At 40.6% G+C, this 20,986-nt stretch overlaps 2 protein-coding genes across 2 annotated transcripts; both read right to left on the reverse strand.

Moving 5' to 3' along the window:
* Positions 1 to 16: 16 nt before the first annotated feature.
* LOC109633867 (carnitine O-acetyltransferase) lies at positions 17 to 5,814 on the reverse strand. The gene is made up of 14 exons (XM_020094022.2): positions 5,621 to 5,814; positions 3,886 to 4,155; positions 3,623 to 3,741; positions 3,084 to 3,137; positions 2,833 to 2,998; positions 2,511 to 2,685; positions 1,794 to 1,972; positions 1,613 to 1,713; positions 1,417 to 1,536; positions 1,209 to 1,331; positions 995 to 1,130; positions 843 to 905; positions 617 to 754; positions 17 to 505 (listed from the first exon to the last, which is right to left on the reverse strand). Exons 1-14 carry the CDS (start codon positions 5,645 to 5,647, stop codon positions 290 to 292), a joined length of 1,887 nt encoding a protein of 628 aa, XP_019949581.1. The 5' UTR covers positions 5,648 to 5,814; the 3' UTR covers positions 17 to 289.
* A 342-nt stretch (positions 5,815 to 6,156) lies between these two features.
* On the reverse strand, positions 6,157 to 7,624 carry LOC109633676 (immediate early response gene 5-like protein). Its single transcript, XM_020093696.2, has one exon. The coding sequence runs from the start codon at positions 7,467 to 7,469 to the stop codon at positions 6,600 to 6,602; it is 870 nt and encodes a 289-aa protein (XP_019949255.1). The 5' UTR covers positions 7,470 to 7,624; the 3' UTR covers positions 6,157 to 6,599.
* Positions 7,625 to 20,986: the final 13,362 nt, after the last annotated feature.

Below are 20,986 nucleotides of genomic sequence, written 5' to 3' on the forward strand. Positions count from 1 at the left end.
AATTACAATAAGCAAATTGTGTCCATTTAAATTTTAAATGTATATAACACAATATATTAAAATATAGAATTCCCATCATAAAGATTGAATTCTCCTTTCAAAAGCAGTGTATAACAGTCACACATTCCCACTGTCTTCCCACAATCCTTCGTTAACAGGTTTCCCCCTCAGCTCCAACACACTCAGTACATTGTGAGTTGATGCCAGTGCGGCGCTCTGCCAGCGACTCAGTTCGAGCTCCTCTATGCCGCAGTGAGACACAAACACCACGGCAGGCTCCCGTGCGGGATCACTGCTCGGTTTTCGCCGTGTCTTCCAGCAGTGCCCTCATGTCCAAAAGAGCCTCCTCTACAGCCTGGGCAAACTTGGCAGCGTTTGTCTCCTCACAGCTGTTGAAGGCTGTGATGGCGATGTTGATGTGCTCATCCATGGGATTGTAACACACTCCATAGCCATCTGGCACCACTGGACCAAAGCACATCACGCAGTCTGTCTTGGAGCCAACCTGGACACGCAGGAGAGAGATGAGGGCAAATTCTTCGATAAACAAATATGACGGCAGATAATCATTTGCTCAGTAATAATAAACTGTTGGTTTTCTTTGATGCAAATTTACCTGGCTGGTGGAGAGATTATAATGCTGAGCCACAGCAAAAGATGTGTCCATGAATATCTCAGGCATGGAGGTCAGGTCTTCGATACCCTGGATCTTCAGCCCAAGGAGGTGTCTGTCTGTGGCTTGTCCATGAATCGCCTAAAAAAAATTTGAATTTGTGGAACTGAAATTAATCCGATGATTTCAGGAAAAAACAAACATAATATGGATGAAGTCCAACTCTCACTTTGTACGTGTTGTCCTTGTGTGTCTGAACAGCCTTCCGCAGCAGCTCCAGCGTCTCTGTGTTCTGTTGACATGGTATTTACTGTTCAGTCAGAGAGCGTGCATCGTTTTAACTGGACAGTTATTGAGAAAAGTCTTGTGGTTCAACAGCACCTGTTTAGCTGGTTCTTGCATTGCCTGGACAAATTTAAACGACTCAACAGTGGTTGAACGGATGGCATCCGTTCGGCCATATTTAAACATTCGTAGCGATGCACTCTCATATGTGGAGCAGCAGGTATTATACATCCTGGAATTCAAAAATAACAGGATATAGAATGCAGTGTATCTCATGCCTGGATTATCTTCAACTTTGAAAATGTCTTACCTGAAGTAGGCAAGCTGAAGAGCCATTTGCACAAAAGCATCTGGACTCAGCTTATGTTGCTTTGGCACATTTTTTCCAAAATGAGAAAACATAAGCACCTTCACATCTAAGTCGTGCACCATTCTAGTAAAACAAAGAAATATAGGTAAGTTGCACAAAATCCTAAAAGCTGAGATGCTAATTATTATCATGCCGGCACTTTACATACATGTTCATATTTTGTTTGGCTTTCTCAATGTCTCTCTTGACTTCAGGTGTGATGTTAAAACGCAGCTTCTGAGGCATCTGCAGGGGAACCATGGGGGAGCGGACAATTTCAGTCTTCTGCCTGTTGGGAAAACGTCAAACTGTGAGTTAATTTGTAAAGGAACAAAACGTTTATCTAAAAACTGAATGAAACTCACATGTATTTAACAACGTAGTCCACGAGGAACACGATGGGTGGACCCTCAGCGGGTGCATGTTCGTACACCAGTCCACACGTACCGTCTTCACCAACTATGAACTGTGGATTATACAAGTGCCTTTAAATTCTCAACCACCATCATACTCATATATATTTTATATTTGAAGTCTCTATCTGACCTGCAATGTTTTATCAAACCAGCGGTTGCCGCTGTTCCATCGAGCTCCTCCTCCATGTAGCATCTGCGCCGCCACACGGCTCTGATACAGCTCATCTGATACGCGCGGCATTGGGGCGTCCAAGCAAACGGTGAAGATACTTTTCTGGATGGCACGCACTGACTCCTTATTCGTCTTATCTGAGGGTGAATAAAATGGCTTTAAAGATCTAAATAATATCTTCTCTGACATGTGCTTTCAAATTAGAAAAATGAGAAAAGCAGCTCTAGTATCAGCTCGATACTAGAGCTGCGAACGCAAATGTTGCTCTGCACATTTTTCAGATATTTTGATGTTCGTCCCCAAGTAAAATGTCTGGAAAATGTGAGCCCATTAGAGGCTAATTTAAAAATATACAAGAATACAAATATCTCAGGATGGAAAAGAGGAGCTATACACAAAGTAGACAAATATGTTGACTTGGAAAGACAAGATTCGAGAGCTCCTTGTGATAAGGGTCAACGTGGGTGTTGATGTGCTGTAAACAAAAACATTTCCACAGCAGAATTTAAACATAATGTCCCGCCTCCTGCAGGTTCTACTCAGATGCCACACCTCGCCAGAATGTTCCAGACATTTTCCTGTTGTTGTGTACGTGTCTGACCGGGACAATCTTCTGCTGACATTTTCCAGAGTTCATGTCTGAAAAAGCTTAAGATGTATCCCTCCTCTGCTCACCCTTGATCAGGTTGTTGTAGGCTTTTCCCCAGGTGTTGCGGTGCTGTGATGTAAGGATGCCAATCGGCTCTTTGTTTGTTTGCAAAGACGAGTTCCAGATCTTCTCCAGCTGCATGTAGATCTGGTCTACTGTCAGTGTCGTGCCATCGCTGTTGTAAACGTCCAAGACAAAGAACTAAAGGAGACGAGAGCAATGTCAGGGTGATGCAGCCACAGAGCCAGTGTTTCTTTAACCACTGCACCAATGATAATGACAATCAAATTAGCTTATGATGAAATGCTTATATAAAAGAAGAAGCAGACCATCTGCCAGCTAGAGTACCTGGAAGTTGTGGACCACAGTGATGTGAGTGGGAGGTGTTTTCCCGATGGTGTGGTTTACAACAGTGTCTCTCTTTGGGCCGGGGACACGACAGGAGGACAATATCTGGTAGTACTGATCCATGCACAGCGGCTTGCCACTCAGGTACTCCACAGGCAGGGTGTCACTGTGACACAGCACCTCAAATCATCCATTTGTAGTTTTTAATACATCAATGAAAAACAGTTTATTTTAGTTTCAGACAAACTCACGTGTCAATCATTTTTTTAAAGTCCAGAACTCCTGTGATCAGTCTGGCAGCAAATCTGCAGGAGAGATATTTGTCACTGTCAGCCACCTTCTCTTTATTGTTTGTACATTCAAAACTGTGTCACTAGCTGAGAATGATGAGGCTATTGTACCCTGCATACTTCAAATTCAATCCTTGGCTTCACCGCAGTATTTTTCTATGGGGCCGACGTATTCACCATATGCAACAGGTCACAGAAGTCAAAAACAGCAGCCACTTTAAATAGCCAGCGTGTGGAGGGAAGCCTGTGCAAAGGTCAGCTTGAACATCCAGCCTCATATGAGCTTGTTTATACTGTGCTTCAGTGTGAAGTAAATCACTTTTGGAAACAACTTAATGACTGGTGCTTATTATTAGATTTCACTGTAATATCCGACATTCAGGGATCACCACAAATTGATGGCACGCCTTAAAAGTACTGGCTATTTTTTGGTGTGTTTTGTTTGGTAAGAGCTTAGCAACTGTGGTGGCTGGTCCTCAATATGGATGCTGCTTTCTCACCTCATCTGTCCTTGGCGATCATGGAAGCGCATTCGTGGCAGGACAACCCCGGGGCTGGTGTAGACCGCCACCGGCATACGGCAGTCCAGATAGGCCGACTGCATCCACCATTCTGAGAGCTACATAAACACAGCAGTGGTAAGAAAGCTGAATATATGATGTCTGATACAATGACTACTTCCTTAAGAAGAGTTTACATAAACTCATCATTAACAAAACTGTAACAGAAGCATCAGCAAAGCTTAATAACTCCAGATATCTACCCAGTTTTCTGTCTTGCGTGCCCGTCGCTCCAGGCCTTTCTGCAGCCTTTCTCCCACACCACCCTTTAGGAACTCCGCCACCAGCTCCTGGGTGTGTTCCAGCTCCTCCTGGCTGACAATGGGCTCCAGAGAGGCCAGGTAGTGCTCGCATGTCTGCTTCAAGGGCGGCACGGGCAGTTTGGGCAAATTCTCCTGGTGCACCAGGGACCTTTCTGGGACCTGTGTCACCGATCTGAGCAGGCGACACGGCTTCACCACACCTGACCGGAACTGGCACACAAAAACTGGATGAGCACAAACTAAACTAAAACCTATGCAGATGGTCAAAACCTATAAACTGAATGTAGAGTGGTAGTACAGTAAGACAGCAACATGGATGCATAAAGGCTTTGTCTGCTTTAATTTTGATTATCTGCTCTCGCTGAGTATTGAATGTTTATGTTTGCTGATTGTGATTGAGCTGTTTTTAATGCAAGATGGAATATTGCAGCATTTCACGAAATGTAATTTGAAAAAAAAAGGATAGGACTCAATAAGTATTCACTTCTTTCTGCTCCTTTTCAGACATGTTTTATTCATTTTGAACATTTGTTCTTGAAGTTCACTTGTTTGCTGCACCTTTTTCTTACCTACTTATATAGATATTTCCATCTTTATTTCAAACATGTTTGAAATAAAACATAACCTAACCTCATCTGCCCTTACAGATTACATAAAAAAATATTACACAAATAAAATACTATCACTACTCTTTGGCAAAACCTGGCTCACTGCATTGATATAAAAGAGTAATAACTGACATTTAATCTGAGTGATGACTGCTCTAGTTGAGCCAGAAGATTAATGGGACTGTTGCCTCACAAATCCAGGTGTCAACATGTCGTTAAATGTTGCGTGTACACGATTGAAGCGTCAAATAGCAAATGGCTTCAAGTGAGGACTGGACTCAGTTATTTACTTTAATATTAAGCAGTAAGATGAGTCGATCAAGTGAAATGTGACACAGTCACAGTCGAACACACTGCTGTGGACTGGGCCTTCTTAAAAATAGCAGGTTGACACAGCTGAACCTTTGGAATGAAAACAACAACAAACACATGAAACCAGAAATATATCTGTGCTGTCATGATCACTGCTGCTCACCAACACTAACTAGATAGATGTGTAAGATTAGGATTTATATAAAGGAGCAGGAGGGATTTCACACTTATAAACTGATTAACAGTGGGAGTTCAAATTCATTTCCAAATGGTTCACATGAGTGGGCATATTTTTTTGTCAAGTTTCCAGGTATTAAAAAACTTCCTGTGCACGTTTTCAAAATAAAACTTATTTAAACCTTAGGCTGTGTAAATGCCACAATCACTACTATAAAAACAAAAGCAGCTCTGAGTGGAGCTGTGGAGCCGACCATGCTAACACTGTAGCACTGTTTCCCATGTCCTCTGTGCAGCATGCGCATTAAGCTAGCGTTAAGCTAACGGCTAGGCTAACATTAGGTCAAATATCACACAGAGATGCAGAGAAAACAATCGAAAAATAAAACTCTGCCTTTGCAAACATGGCACCAGATATAAAACCAGGCTGCAGCTGTGGAAACATTCATTAACGTGAACCTGGACATCGGCACATTGTTGTTGTCCTGTTGGTGCGCCCCACCCCCTTCAGTCGGCCTGGTGCCACCATGAAGCTAAACACAAGCTCTCAACGATTCAGTCACTACCATCACACTCACCCCGGCTCGGACTAGCACGGCCCACATGCTGGCGGACAGACGGGCTAAGGTCTCGGACTGTCCCGGGCTGTGTGGACGCTGAAGCCTCGGGCTGACATGTCTCAAGGACAAACTCAGTCACCGTCTATTCTCAGCTGAGAGGGACTGCACCCCCCCCCAGACCCACCGACAGCTCCTCTTAAACTCACGCTTTTATCTGTGGAGTCTGGTCCATGTGCGACTGCTGCTTTAAACTGGTGATCACAACATGTCCCTGCTCTGTGAAAGCCTCGATTCATTTCCCTAAAGGAATAATACATCTCGTTGATAAAGATTAATGAACTTAAACTATATTTAAATATTTATTAGTCTTGATTGTGTCCTAGATTGTGTCGCAGAGTTTATATTATATTATTATAAGTATGATCCATTTCAAAATAAAGTGCAAGGTCACTATATACCCCATTCATGTGGCCTATCTATTATAAAGCCAATATAAATAATATTAGAGGTTTGCAATAATTCATCACATTAATTTAAAGCCAACACATCAGCAGTGTTTTTAAATGATGTTCATTTTTATTGAAAGATAAAATAATACATTTACAGACTGGTGATAATCTGTGTTGGTTGGTTTGGTGCATGAGCCTGCACAGCTCACTGTCGGCCACATGGTGGCGCTCGTCAAACATCTTTCCACAGAAACAGCGGCAAACTCATTCCTTCAGGAAATGTACAAACCAAAGACAGACTCCTCCAGCCCCTGCAACTACCCACCACACACATCAGTTTAAATGAAAGGTGCATTTAATCTGAAATCATATGAATGGACACCTGGAGCGTTAATGCGTAAAAGTAATTCACAATGATTGTGATTGCTCTGTACATCAACATTTTGTCCACAATAACAGAAGACAGAGAGAGAGAGGATTGCAGTCGTGTCATGGTTTATTTGAAAGCAATAAAATAAAGCGATACAAAGAAAAATCAGTCATACAAATCAAAACGCCTCGATTGCTCTGGTCCAGCCGCTGCCTGTCAACAGTGTGTGTTTTATACAGATTGTTTGCGCGGCGAATATTTGCTCAAGGTCCGTCTGCTGCCAACTCACAAAGTCAGAGAGTCCACCTGAGCCCAGCACTGAGATCAGGTTGGAGATGTTCGTGCTGTCCGAGTCTGAATAAGAGTCATCGTCAGTCCTCATCCTCTTACATGGCACCGGCCCAAAGTCGGGTAAATAAAACTCTGGATCAACAATATGATAACTTGTGTCCATCTTTCGCTTCTTGGTGTAGCAGTGCGCGCCCTGCGGCTGTTTTGGCTGCGCGCAACAGTCTGAGTGGAAGTATCCATTCGTGACAGTAGTCACCACATGCGTGTCCAGGTCCAGCACAGTCTTCTGGTTGGCCTGTGTGTTGGGGACAGGTAAGTCCCAGGATGATTTGTCCGCGCAACTCCAACAGGCTTCAGAAACCATGAGCTCAGAGTCATTCGGTGGAACCATTGCGCACGCTGATGCGTCTTGGTGCGCCACCTCTGCAGGCTGGCCGCCGGGCTGGTGCGCTCCGCAGTGCCAAGTGTCCGACTCAACCCCAGTAAAGTTGCAGTAGAAGTCATCGGCCAACTCCGTAAAGCTCCCGGTCAATTCGAGGTATTCTTGCCTGTCACGGACTGCGGCCACGTCCTCATAGTGATGCGTCCTCTGCGTCTGCGACAAGTTTTTGCTCATGTAAAACTGCCTGGCGTTTCTCAGAACGTAGGTTACCAGCAAGTTCTTGTGGAGCTTGATGCCTCCTCTCTGCGTCCTGGAGCTTTGGATTTTCCTCAGTGAAATGGAGATCAGATTCTGTGCGTCAAATGCACACTCCATCCTCAACCGGGCCGCCCGATCTCTCCTCGAACTCTCTCAAATCGTGGGTTCCCTCGCTGGAGAAATATTCATGTGTTTAGTGGAGATTCCTACTGGATTCGTGTAGACTGTGTCCATAGCGCTCCATGTCTTCCCAGTAAGGGCATGGACTTGCAACTCTCATCTTTCCTTGCCACGCCCTCACGCAGACATTGTCCAATGGGAGGGAGGCGGTGCTTCTGTTATACGCAAATATCACTACGAGCCTCATTCAGGATGCACGCAGGAGCGGGCATGCTGCATTTCACTAAATATGTCCTGGGCTTTTAAAATCTCAGTGCGGACAAAAATCATTAGACTTCACTGTCCGTGCACAAGTAGAATAGAATGGAATAAAGTGAAGGGTACAAGACAAACTGAGAATAGAATAGAATAGGCAGTAATAACACAGACCAGTATAGACTGAGCCACAGTAATACAGTAAAATAGAGAGTCACAGAGTAGACTAGGACAGACTAACATAATATAACTGAACAGAAAGTAAAATAACAGATGAGAAAAGAGAGTAATAGATGGAGGTAAAAAAGGAAAGAAAAAAAGAAAAGTAGGAGTTGAAAAGAACAGAATTGATTTGAATAGCCAGTAGTACCAATAGAAGAAAAATAGTAGAGTGAACAGTTCAGTATAGTAATAGAATAAACAATAGAATAGAACAGATTAACAGAATAGAACCAAACAGAACAAAGTAATAGAATAGAATAGAACAGAGAGTAATAGAGTAGAATAGAACAGAAAGTAATGGAATAGAAGATAACACAGAGTAATAGTATGGAGAGTAATTGAACAGGATAGAAAAATAATAGAATAGAATAAAGCAGAACAGAGAGTAATACAATTGAATAAAACTGAGTAGTCGAATAGAATAGAAAATAGTAATACAACACAGAGTAACTTAGTAAAACAGAACAGAGAGTGATAGAATAGAATAGAACAGAGAGTAATAGAATGGAATAGAACAGAGAGTAATAGAATGGAACAGAACAGAGAGTAATATAATGGAATAGAACAGAGAGTGATAGAGTAGAATAGAACAGACAGTAATAGAGTATAATAGAACAGAGAGTATTAGAATAGAATAGAACAGAGAGTAATAGAATGGAATATAACAGAGAGTGATAGAGTAGAATAGAACAGAGAGTAATAGAGTATAATAGAACAGAGAGTATTAGAATAGAATAGAACAGAGAGTAATAGAATGGAATATAACAGAGAGTGATAGAGTAGAATAGAACAGACAGTAATAGAGTATAATAGAACAGAGAGTATTAGAATAGAATAGAACAGAGAGTAATAGAATGGAATATAACAGAGAGTGATAGAGTAGAATAGAACAGAGAGTAATATAATAGAATAGAACAGAGAGTAATAGAATGGAACAGAACAGAGAGTAATAGAATGGAACAGAACAGAGAGTAATGGAATGGAACAGAACAGAGAGTAATGGAATGGAATAGAACAGAGAGTAATAGAATGGAATAGAACAGAGAGTGATAGAGTATAATAGAACAGAGAGTATTAGAATAGAATAGAACAGAGAGTAATAGAATGGAATATAACAGAGAGTGATAGAGTAGAATAGAACAGAGAGTATTAGAATAGAATAGAACAGAGAGTAATAGAATGGAATATAACAGAGAGTGATAGAGTAGAATAGAACAGAGAGTAATAGAATAGAATAGAACAGAGAGTAATAGAATGGAACAGAACAGAGAGTAATAGAATGGAATAGAACAGAGAGTGATAGAAGGGAATAGAACAGAGAGGAATAGAATAGGGAGTAGTAGAGTGAAATAGAAGAGAGAGTAATAGAATGGAATAGAACAGAGAGTAATAGAGTAGAATAGAACAGAGTTCTAGAATGGAATAGAATAGAGAGGAATAGAATAGAGAGTAGTAGAGTGAAATAGAAGAGATAGTAATAGAATGGAATAGAACAGAGTTATAGAATAGAATAGAGAGTAATAGAATGGAATAGAACATAGTTATAGAATAGAATAGAGAGGAATAGAATAGAGAGTAGTAGAGTGAAATAGAAGAGAGAGTGATAGAATGGAATAGAAGAGAGAGTAATAGAGTAGAAAAGAACAGAGAGTGATAGAATAGAATAGAACAGAGAGTAATGGAATGGAATAGAACAGAGTTATAGAATAGAACAGAATAGAGAGGAATAGAGAGTAGTAGAGTGAAATAGAAGAGAGAGAGTAATAGAATGGAATAGAACAGAGAGTAATAGAGTAGAATAGAACAGATTTATAGAATAGAACAGATAATAATAGAATGGAATAGAACAGAGAGTAATGGGATGGAATAGAACAGAGAGTAATGGGATGGAATAGAACAGAGAGTAATAGAATAGAATAGAACAGAGAGTGATGGAATAGAATAGAATAGAGAGTAGGAATAGAGTAAAAGAATGGAATAGAAAAGAGTCATAGAATAGAACAAAGGGTAGTAGCATGGAATAGACAGTAAAAGAACGGAACAGAACAGAACAGAGAGTAATAGAATAGAATGGAATAGAACAGAGTTATAGAATAGAACAGAGTAATAGGATACAACAGAGAGTAATAGAATAGAACAGAGCAATACAATACAATAGTGTAGAACTGGGTAATAGAATAGAGTAGAACAGAGAGTAATAGCATAGAACAGAACAGGGTAATAGAATAGGACAGGGTAACAAAATAGAACAGAACAAATAGTAATGGATTAGAATATGACAAAAGAGGAGGATAGAACAGAGAGTAGCAGAAACGCAGAGAACATATAGTGACATATTAGAATAGACTCAGAGAGTAACAGAGTACAATAAACTAGATATAACAAGATGCTGAACCCCAAATTGTCCCTTCTCATAGAGAAAAGTGCTGCACATAGATGCACTGTATGAATGTGTGTGAATGGGTAAATGCTTAATAAATAAGGACCATTTACCATTTACAATACAATGAAATAGGACTGGGTAATATAGAGTAATAGCATAGAATAGAACCTAGTAATAGAATAGAACAGAAAGTAATAGCATAGAATACAACAGGGTAACAAAAAAGAACAGAACAAATAGTAATGGAGTAGAACATGACAAAAAAAGAGAATAGAACAAAAGCAGAAAAGCAGAGAACAAATAGTAACATATTATAATAGACTCAGAGAGTGATAGAGTAAAATACAACAGAGAGTAACAGAGTAGAATAAACTAGAGAATAACTGAATATAATAGAACATTAGATTGATAGAATAGATAGAACAGAGAAAATAGAATTTAACAGAGTAATTAAATTGAACAGAACAGTAAGTAATAGAATAGAATAGAACTGAGTAATATAATACAATAAAGCAGGGTAATATAATAGATCAGAACAGAGAGTAATGGAATAGAACTGAGTCACAGAGTAGACTAGAACAGATCAATGGAATAAAATAGAACAGAGAGTTATAGAATACAAAAGAATAGAACAGATAGTTATAGACGGGAATAGAAAGTAATAGAACAGAAGAGAACAAAGAGTAATAGAATAGAACAGGGAGTAATAGAATAAAATAAAACAGTGTAATAGAATAGAACAGAACAAGGAGTAATTGAATAGAATAGAATAGAATAGAATAGAATAGAATAGAATAGATTAGACTCAGAGAGTAATAGAATAGGACAGAGTCATAGAATTGAATAGAACAGCAATATAACAGAATAGAATAGAGCAGAGCAGATATTGCTATAATCAAACAGAGAATAATAGAAGATAAAACACATCTGCAGAGCTAAGAGTAAAGAACTAATTCCAGCAGTTTACTGGAGCCATGTATGACGAGGAGAAATGAAAACACGTTAGCATGTTAGGAGCACCTAACTAAAACTGATGCAGTCTAAATACAACTGTCCTGCTGTGTTGTATTATACACAGAGGTGGGTCTGTTATGTACAGATGTGTTTGTTGATGCAGATGAGGTGAAAACAAAAAATAGACACAGCATCCTGCAAATTGACCACACGGTTTAATCAGCTCCTCTCTGAAACACTTCATGAGGGTAGGATCTATTGTATTACAGGGCTGTTGTCCAGGCCTCCATTCATTTTTGTCTGTTAGTTGTACCTAATAAACTGCAACGTAGGTTTATAATAATAAATAATGAAGACAAATAAGAAGAAACCAGGGTAAAACAGATGGGCAATAGAGGCAAATCTGGATAGAACATTTGAAAATGCTAAAATGTTCCACTTTCCTCCACTGCTTTGCTGCTCTGGAAGACTGAAGCAGGGCCACAGCTTCTGGAGGCAGCTTTGCCAAGAGGCAAACACAAAGAACATAAGGGGAGAGCAGAGGAGAGGAGTATTCAGTGATATTCAATGCCATATTATATTATAAAATGTATTAATACATACACTATATTGTAATATGTACATATACTATACCATACTATACATACATGTGTGTATATGAACATTACATGTACGTATAGTAGAGTAAATTATTGTATAATATAGCATATTATAGCAAAGTACAGTACAGTAAAGTGTAATAATAATAATAACTTTATTTGTAAAGCACTCATCTAAACAAGATTACAAAGTGCTTCACACAAATAAACCATGGCAAATGCACATTGAATTATAATAAAAGGTATTCAGTGCAGTTCAATTCTAAGGGCCAAATCATAACATAATAAGGTCAAGATCTTAAATGTATAGAGAAACCAACAGTTCCCACACAGTGCAAACACTTTGACGACTGTGGAGAGAAACAACTCCCTCATGTGAAGTAGATTATAGTGGAGTAAACCATACATAAATACACTGTGTATATTGAAATTCCATTTATGTTTAGGCTACTATACTATACCATACTATACTATACTATACTATACTATACTATACTATACTATACTATACTATACTATACTATACTATACTGTACTATACTGTACTATACTATGCTAGAATAGACTGGACTATACATAACTGCACTATGTCTGAATAGTAACATTACACTATCCATTAGTATAAAATACTGTACACAGACATACAGTAAAGTGTGAAGTCTGATCCTGACAATGATAGCATGAGGACTGCCCCCCCGGTAATAGAAATATTGCCAGTGCTCTCAGATGTGTGACGTAAAAAAGCTCTTTGTAGAGAGATTATCTGTCATTCGTGCCCCACATCTGTTTGTGTGTACACACACAGATGGCTGACATCATACCCAGCACCTGGATATGACTTTGATTTCCTGCCAAATAGGTGAATCAGGAGGACAGCCACTATTATGGTTATCATGCTCTGGTAATGGTCTAAATTGGAGTCTGACATGTGTGTCCTCTCAGGAATTTAGTTGAAATCACAGTAAGCAGGTTGACATCATGTTTCATGGTGCAGTGTGGTGGCACTGCATAAGTAATAAAGTACTATCATGGTACTGTACCTAATAAACTGCTAAGTCAGGATATACATATAAATAAGAGAGCAGTTATAAACTGCTCCATGAAACAGGGCCATAGCTCCACAAACACCTTCCAGAAAACAGTTCTATACTTAATAATTTAATGAAATATGTTGGGGGTTTTTTCACCATGGAGCATTTTTAATGGAATATTTAGTTATAACTGAAACAAATATGTAAGTTGAATCTGATGGTAACTAAATATAATGACGTTCTTGTGTCTTAACCTGATATTGATGTTGTTATACAGCACTATTATACTACAACCACTGTAGTCAAGTAACAAGAAACAATATGTCTATGTACACAACATAGCATTCAAGCCAAATGCTGTTTGGGATAGTATATGTATAATGTAATATTATTACAGTAACATATTGAGTAACTGTTCGTCAGAAGTCCCTCCATACAAAAAAAGTCTTCAATATACAATGCGCAAAGATATACAATTATCAGAATTAATACTAAGGATGCCTGTTTTTTATGTTTAACTTTAAATATGAATACATCTTTTGGGGGAATGGTATAGTATAGTAGCAGACTGTGATTTATTAAATCTGATATTCACACGGAAAAATTTGGGAAGATTAACTATGATGTGATGTTCTTATTATGTATGTGTGTATAAAACAGAGTTGATTCAACACACAAACAACCCAAGAATACATCTAAACAAAAACCTGATGGTATCACTCTACATCATAATTACATTGCACAGGCTTTTACTACTTTACTGGTCATTACAATCCACATTATTAGAGATGTAAAATATATAGTTCAGTTTCTTATTTGATGGATTAATCTGTTGGTAAGGTTGACTCTATCTGAACTTTAGAATTCTATCCAAGCACCTTTTTGTAGGCTGATGAAATTAGGTCTGCTCTGAGTTCCTAGCTGTGCATTTTTGATAAATGAAGAAAATAATCTGTAGCAAAGACTTTTTGTTTTATCACAAGAGACTTAAAAAGAACTTATCAGTTAAAAGTTTTTTGAGAAATATTTTACTACAACTTTAACTTACAAGTTACAAATGAACTTACAACAAATTCCTCTGATCCTTCTTGTTATGAAGGTTATTACATTCTGTTTCATGAAACAGAATGTAATAACCTCATTAACACAGCTGCTCCCATCGAACCCTTTTTACATTTAAACTGTGTAGTCACATTAGTATTCATCTAAAAAATTACACATCAGAATCTCTTTCAGTGTAATCTTCCACACAGACTCATCCTCGACAGTAACAAACTCCTTCTTAACTAAGAACCTGAAACAGAGACATACAAGATTGTACTCGCAGTGACTTTCTTATCACTGAATCTACTTTTAGAGTTTGAGTCCAAACAGAAAAGAATCATTGCCAAACACAGAAAATTCAGTCTTTCCATAGTGTGTCCTCTTAAACGCAGTGCCGAGATATGCAGCTCCGTAGAAGATGCACACAATTACTTCAGAGGCGAGGTGCTTTATTTACATATGCAATATGCATAAGCAAGGTTACTGTGAGGGTGAAATAACCGCCTGATAGAAGGAGAGAGAGAAGGAGGGGTTTGGTATGTGTGTGTGTGTGTGTGTGTTTATATGTGTGTGTGTGTGTGTGTGTGTGTTTGTGTGTGCTGGTGATGGAGAGGGGGGGGGGGCAGAAAATTGGTGTTATCAATATTTAACCAACCCTTCCAGCATATTTATGGCAGACAATAGAGCAGACATGCAACTGTCTCGTGTGAGTGGAGGTGTATTTATTACACACTGAAATAGAGGCTGTAAATAGGATGTTCATTGATACATCCTCACCACACTCACATGGAATCAGTGAGGAGCCCAGCGCCGGCTAAACCACCCTCACAGTCGATTCTTACCAAAATACAGCATTAACATATCTTCTAATTACATGTCACAATCCCCGGGTGCAGGATGGATATTCATTAGGGAGATATTTCCACATGTGGCAAGCAGATGTACAGTATGAAATTCAATCGGCTTGAAAAAATAAAGGGGACCTAAAAAGCTATGAAAAGAGGGAGAAGAAATAAAATGTCTGGAGCGTTCTTTTTTTCTTTTCTTTTTTTCTTCACAGACCCATGGCCTCTCAGAAAATGTTTCCATGTGTTGTGTCTGAGCACACTGCGAGCAAAGAAGGAAAACATTCTCTCCTCCAAACCACATGCAACAGATTCTTTCTGAAGCCAAATAAATCTACCCTGTGTTTCAGATCATGTGACACTTTTTTGTGCTTTGTGTTATTCCCAACATATCCTGTTTCAAACCCCCCCCATCTCCCTACGACCCACCCGCAACCCCTTCTCCCCCTACACACTATTCCAGCGACGCACACATTAGTGCTGCACACACACACACTTACAGCACACCTATAGGCAACACAGCACACGCACATTCAGAGTTTCCATTTCCTGTGCGTAAGATCACCTGTACAGACAGACTGGCGTGCTTTAATGCGACATGCTCGGGCAGGAAAACAGGAAAGGGAGTTCAAGGGTGTCTAACATGAAATACTCACAGAGTTAGGGGAAACCCAGAGCTCAGGGCGGCGCTCCAGCTTCTGGAGTCAGTGAGTGAAGTTTCACCAGTGCACTTTTTTGTTTGAGCACTGCCATCATGTGCTCTACTTTTGCTTGTGCAAAAATGTTCTAGAGGTGTTGAACATCTATCTGTTGAGGACAATACAGATCTACAGAACCTTTCAGTGATCATGTAGAATACATTCACTACAGGAACGATTTCACATCTTAGTAAATAACTTTTTTGTGTATTGCTAATAGTTAGATGAGATTTATACAATGTGGCTGCAGCCAACTGACAGTTAGCATAGCTTAGCATAAAGTCCAGAAACGGGCAAACACTTACTAACATCTGGCTTTGTCCTTAGTGGGAAAGGGTACAATTGGTATTTATCGACTCCAGCTCCAATCGGCAGTGATAGAAAGATGACACCGAGTGGACACGCAGTAACATCATGACGAACATCATGGAGGCATGATGAGCTTATGGCCTCTGTTGAGACATTTTCAGACATGGCCTGCGGGTAAAATTGAGAATTGGCTATAGAGTTAGTTTGCCTTTTACACATACACAACACAGTGGGAGGTTCTCTGCACAGACGCGTTCACAACCAACAAATCCTCTGCATTATTCAGGCGAGAGGGGGAGCAGCCTGCTGCTGCAGTCAGACGCAGGAAGTGACAAGGAACTCTGCTGCAGAGATCACGTGATTTCCTTGACAACACAGACGTTACACTTGGAGACCAGCTGGAGAAACAGGCTTCCTCTGGAGAGAATATGGAGGAACTGCGGAGTTCAGTGCGTGTCTGAAAGCAGCACTGGTAACTTCTGCAACCCTTTGCTACCTCCACCACAAATTCCATCTGTATCTATTGAAAGAGGACCTTCAGAGGGTGTATTTGTGTGGGCGTGTTGTTTACAATGCTGGAACAGATGAATATGTACAAACACTTATTAGATGCCAAAACATAATAGTTTGTAATTCGAAAACACAGGATTTTACTTCTTAAAGCGGCAACTGTTTTGTCTCACAGTAACATTGAGGTCAACAGCAGGAATACAGCATGTTTAAAGGGATGTGCACCTTTTCTGATGACTGTTGCATTGCAGCAACAGCTAAACTTGTGTTACAGGCTGAACCTATAGAATGATTATAAAGACGGATGATCCGTCTTCACTCCGTCCTGCTGTGCAAAAGTTAAGCTAGAATATCCCAGATATGGGTGCCGCCATCTTACATTGTCACAGCATTTGGAGCCAGAGTCTGTGCTGTAGTTATCGTGACGTGGACCCACTGATACACGCACTTGAGCAATTGATTTAGATGTCATTCAGACATTTCACCCCTTTTTATAGCATTAAATAACTACTTAAAAACAAATCTTCTAGAAAAGTAAATACTTGAACTTTCATCAGTGGCATAAGAACTTCCTTTAAATGACAGACACCCTCTTTGAGAAAAATGTATTTAACATGTTCTTTAGTTTTGTCATTGCAACTGCAAGGTTTATGACTTATGCAGCTAGCCACCAGAGGGCGATCAAGATCATTTGGCTTCACTTTTAAGGAGTTGTCATGTCATCCATCTTTATACAGTCTCTGGCTGAACCAGATTCATCATTTTTGATACACAATGCAATGGTGTTTTGGACGACACCACACCCTAACCTAACCCTAACCCTCAATGGCCTCTCAACTCCACCAACGAACTTCCACTGTTTCATTCATTAAGGAGGATTTAGGATTGCAGCATTTTTCCAAATAGAATAAATGTTTGTGAGTGTGTGACTTTGTAGCTAACAGTCAGCAGCAGGATACAAAACGCTCACAGCTACAATGCCAACATACCTTTGTTTAGTAAATGCAATCTTTGTATCAAAGTTTAGTCACACCTTATCCTTTAGTCTTATTTGTCTAACAACGAATCTCTAACTGGTTATGAAGCGGTCTAATTTTAATATTGCTGCTTCTTTCTGATCTATAACAGCAAAGGTTGGACCATCGGCAATGTCAGACGAAACGATTTATGGCAGTCAGGCCGGAATAGCCTATGTTTACATTTCTGCCAGCAAAATTTCCCAGTGCATGCTAGCTGGTTGAAAGATTTTTATTTTTCATTTTGCAGTAATGGCTGATGCTGGGGCAGGCTCAGCAAAGCAACAAGAAGAGAAAAGAAGAAGAAGAAGACAGAGTCAACCTTGCTCGGGCATTACCACCTAACCCTAAAAGATGAAGTGAATTACATGATCAGAAAGGATTCAAAACTGATCCTGAATTGCTTTTCATCCTTTTAAACAGGTATGTCTTATATTCATTTTATTTGTGAATTGCAAGATTATTACATTATCACAAGCAAACTTTTTCACACTCCAAAAATAAATACACATGCTGGCCAGACCGAGGTTTTTGGACATGAGACAGTGGAAACACTACTGCCTTTGTCCACAGAGGCGCCAAAATCAATGCCCCTTATTGGGGCTTAAAGTAATTTTCAGACATGCACTCTGGACATTTTCCTGAAATTTCCTGGAGGGGCTGTATGAGAGAGTGTAAATGTTCAAGTTGGTTGTCCTGTGCATTTTCTAGAACTTTTCCTGCCAGCCCCCTAACGTTTAAAGAATTTAAATCTATGCTTAATTACTTTCTTGCTGGTGGTGAATCAATATGATAGATGTCACTTTCACTGATGGAAAATATGACGCTGGAGCCAGCAACTGGTTATCCTAAGCATAAACATGGTAAACAACAGTTGCTAGCTCTGTCGATAGATAACATGTTGTGCCCACCAGCACCTCTACAATTCCCTAATTATCAAGTTGTACTTTGTCTGTTTAGTCTGCATGAACACAACAACAAAAATCCTTTTTGCCCAAATTGTTGAACTGTTCCTTTAAGCATTCCATATTTTCTGGAATTACGTGATCGTCTATTGCTCGTTTTCTTTTTCCTCTAATTTCAACCATAGGTTTTCTTTAGCATGTAGTATTGTTTCCTTGTAGTTGTTGCTATATGTGACATGCCATACTGATCAATCGCCCCTGTTCTCTGTGGGGTAACGCCGTGCTCCCCTGTGCATCTGACAGCCATCCCTAGCCCATTTACTGTCAAATGGGCTCCGCTCTCTTTGCCTGAGCTCAGATGCAGATTTATGCCAGAGCAATGCCGGTTCTTGCATATTAGATGAAAGCCTTGTTTGCATATACCCGCTCCCCCCTCATACCCTTCCCTCGTCCCCCTCTTTCTCTCTCTTCCTTTTTTCTGAGGCGTCACTTTAATATGTATGCAAATGGGCTGCGCTCCACGGGCAGATATGTGTGGAGTCCTGTCCTGCAGTCAGGAGGTGTAGGAGAGATTGTGTTTGTATTTATGAGGCATGGGCCTTGCCGCTCTTGGGAGAGAAAATGCTGCGAGTAGTGTGGTGGAGGCTCTGCAGTGCAGGCAGAATGCAGATATGCCAATAACAGAGGTCATGGTTGTCACTAATGATAAGAGGAGACAATTAGACAATAGCATAGCTGTAATGTAACCCCCCCTTACAACCTCTTATACACACTCAGAAACACACAATCCCTCGTATCCATGCTCTAGTGAGCTAACCCACGGGAGGAGATGTTTCTTCTGGAATGTTCTATACTGTATATTTTTCCATATCCCGACCTGGATGGGGAGTTCTCAGTGATTGGTGCGGGTAAAATACCAATCTATTGATCCCTGCTTCCCTCCGGGGGGTGAGGATCACTGTCAGGGGCTGAGACGGAGGAGACAAGGTCAGGTCACCTATGAGAGAGGCACCCTTAACCCATTTCATCAGTCTGATGCTTCCCAGACAGGCCTCAAAAGCCTGTGATCAATAATGTCTCGGTAACAGCAGAAACAGAAATAAATATAAGGCTTCCTACTCTGTGGATCTTATTATCTGTATCTTAGCATTTGTTGTGAAAAAAAATCCTGTTACATGTATGTATAACAAAAAACACATCTAGTTTCAACTAAAAAGAATTTATTTCAGATGTGTGTTGTAAAATCATACAGGGAGGAAAATGGAAAAAAAGAACAATGAATGCCTGATATTATGTTCAAGACGTAATAATATCTTGGCTTGGTGCCAATCAGTGATCTACTAAGGCAACACACACACATGCGCACACACACATGCACACACACACATGCACAGAGCAAGAGAGAGAGAGCGGTGTGCAAATCAAATGTCTGTTTCCTCTGTCTCTCTCTTTCTCTCTCTCTCTCACACACACACACACACACACACACTCTCTCTCTTTCTCTCTCCCTCTCTCACACACACACAGACACACGCACACACACATCCCCTTCCTCCATCATGAATAAACCATACTGTGTCTATGAGTCATATACCACCCCCACATCCCTCTCTAACCCACTCCCCCTATTTGCCGCTGCTAGAGTAAAAACGCTAATTAACGTGATGGCTAGCTGCAGCTCCTGTCAGCAGCTTGTGGGGGCCTCTCAGCCAGCTAGGCTCCACTGGTCTCTGGTTTTAGCAGCTCTCTCCCCAGCCGCCATCTCTGGAGAACCGGGGCCCCTCATTCATATTCAGCCCCAGTCACAGGCACCTGGAAGCAGCCAGCACCATCAGCACCACCCCACAACCCCCATAGTGTCTATCACCAGCCCCCCAGTGGAGCCCACCTCCTGTCAATGCTGGATCCCCCCACTGCTGATAAAAGACACCCACAAAACCCACCCATTTACCCCACCCACACACAGATGCACGTACACACACAATTATTCAATTTATCCTCAAACTAGAATCCAATTGGTAGACAGGCCCGAACTGAAAATACTCCCTTTAGGAGATGTGGGAGCTAGAAACTCCATCTAGGAGATGACACAACCCAACTGATGGGTTGAATCACCCAACGGTGGAGAGAGAGAGAGAGGGAGAGAGAAAGAGAGAGAGAGAGTGAGAGAGAGAGGCTGCGTGCCTTGGTGAACTAGCTCGGTAACCATGACAACACAGCCGGGAGAGCAAGAAACAGGAACATACAGAATCTGTTTCTGCTGAGACTTGCACATGTGGCACAGTGCTGCTTTTCCTCTGAGAAGAAATTGAAGGGGAGGCGTGTGTGTGTGTGTGTGTGTGTGTGTGTGTGTGTGTGTGTGTGTGCGTGTGTGCGTGTGTGCGTGTGTGTGTGTGTGTGTGTGTGTGCATGTGTGCGTGTCTCTCTATCTATGTGTGTGTGTGAAGGCCCTTATGAAACATACATGCCTGCTGCTGCCTCTCCTACCAAACTCACTCGCCTGCTCCAGTCACTCAGTGAGTCACAGCACTAAAAGACATAATGGTGAAAAACTGAAGCAGACAACCTCAGACTTGAACGTCAGGCTTTGTAAGTATTTTTCCCAACTGCTGAAAATGGTGCAGCAGAGGTTGGCGTGCAGCTTGAAGAGAAAGAGATAAAATAGGAAGTTTAAAGGCAAGAAAGGGAGAAATGTTCCCTCTGCAGCCGTTGTTTTTGCCTATTTTCCTTCCCTGTGCCTCTC

The sequence above is a fragment of the Paralichthys olivaceus genome, chromosome 4, assembly GCF_024713975.1.
Source record: "Paralichthys olivaceus isolate ysfri-2021 chromosome 4, ASM2471397v2, whole genome shotgun sequence".
Classification (NCBI taxonomy): domain Eukaryota; kingdom Metazoa; phylum Chordata; class Actinopteri; order Pleuronectiformes; family Paralichthyidae; genus Paralichthys; species Paralichthys olivaceus.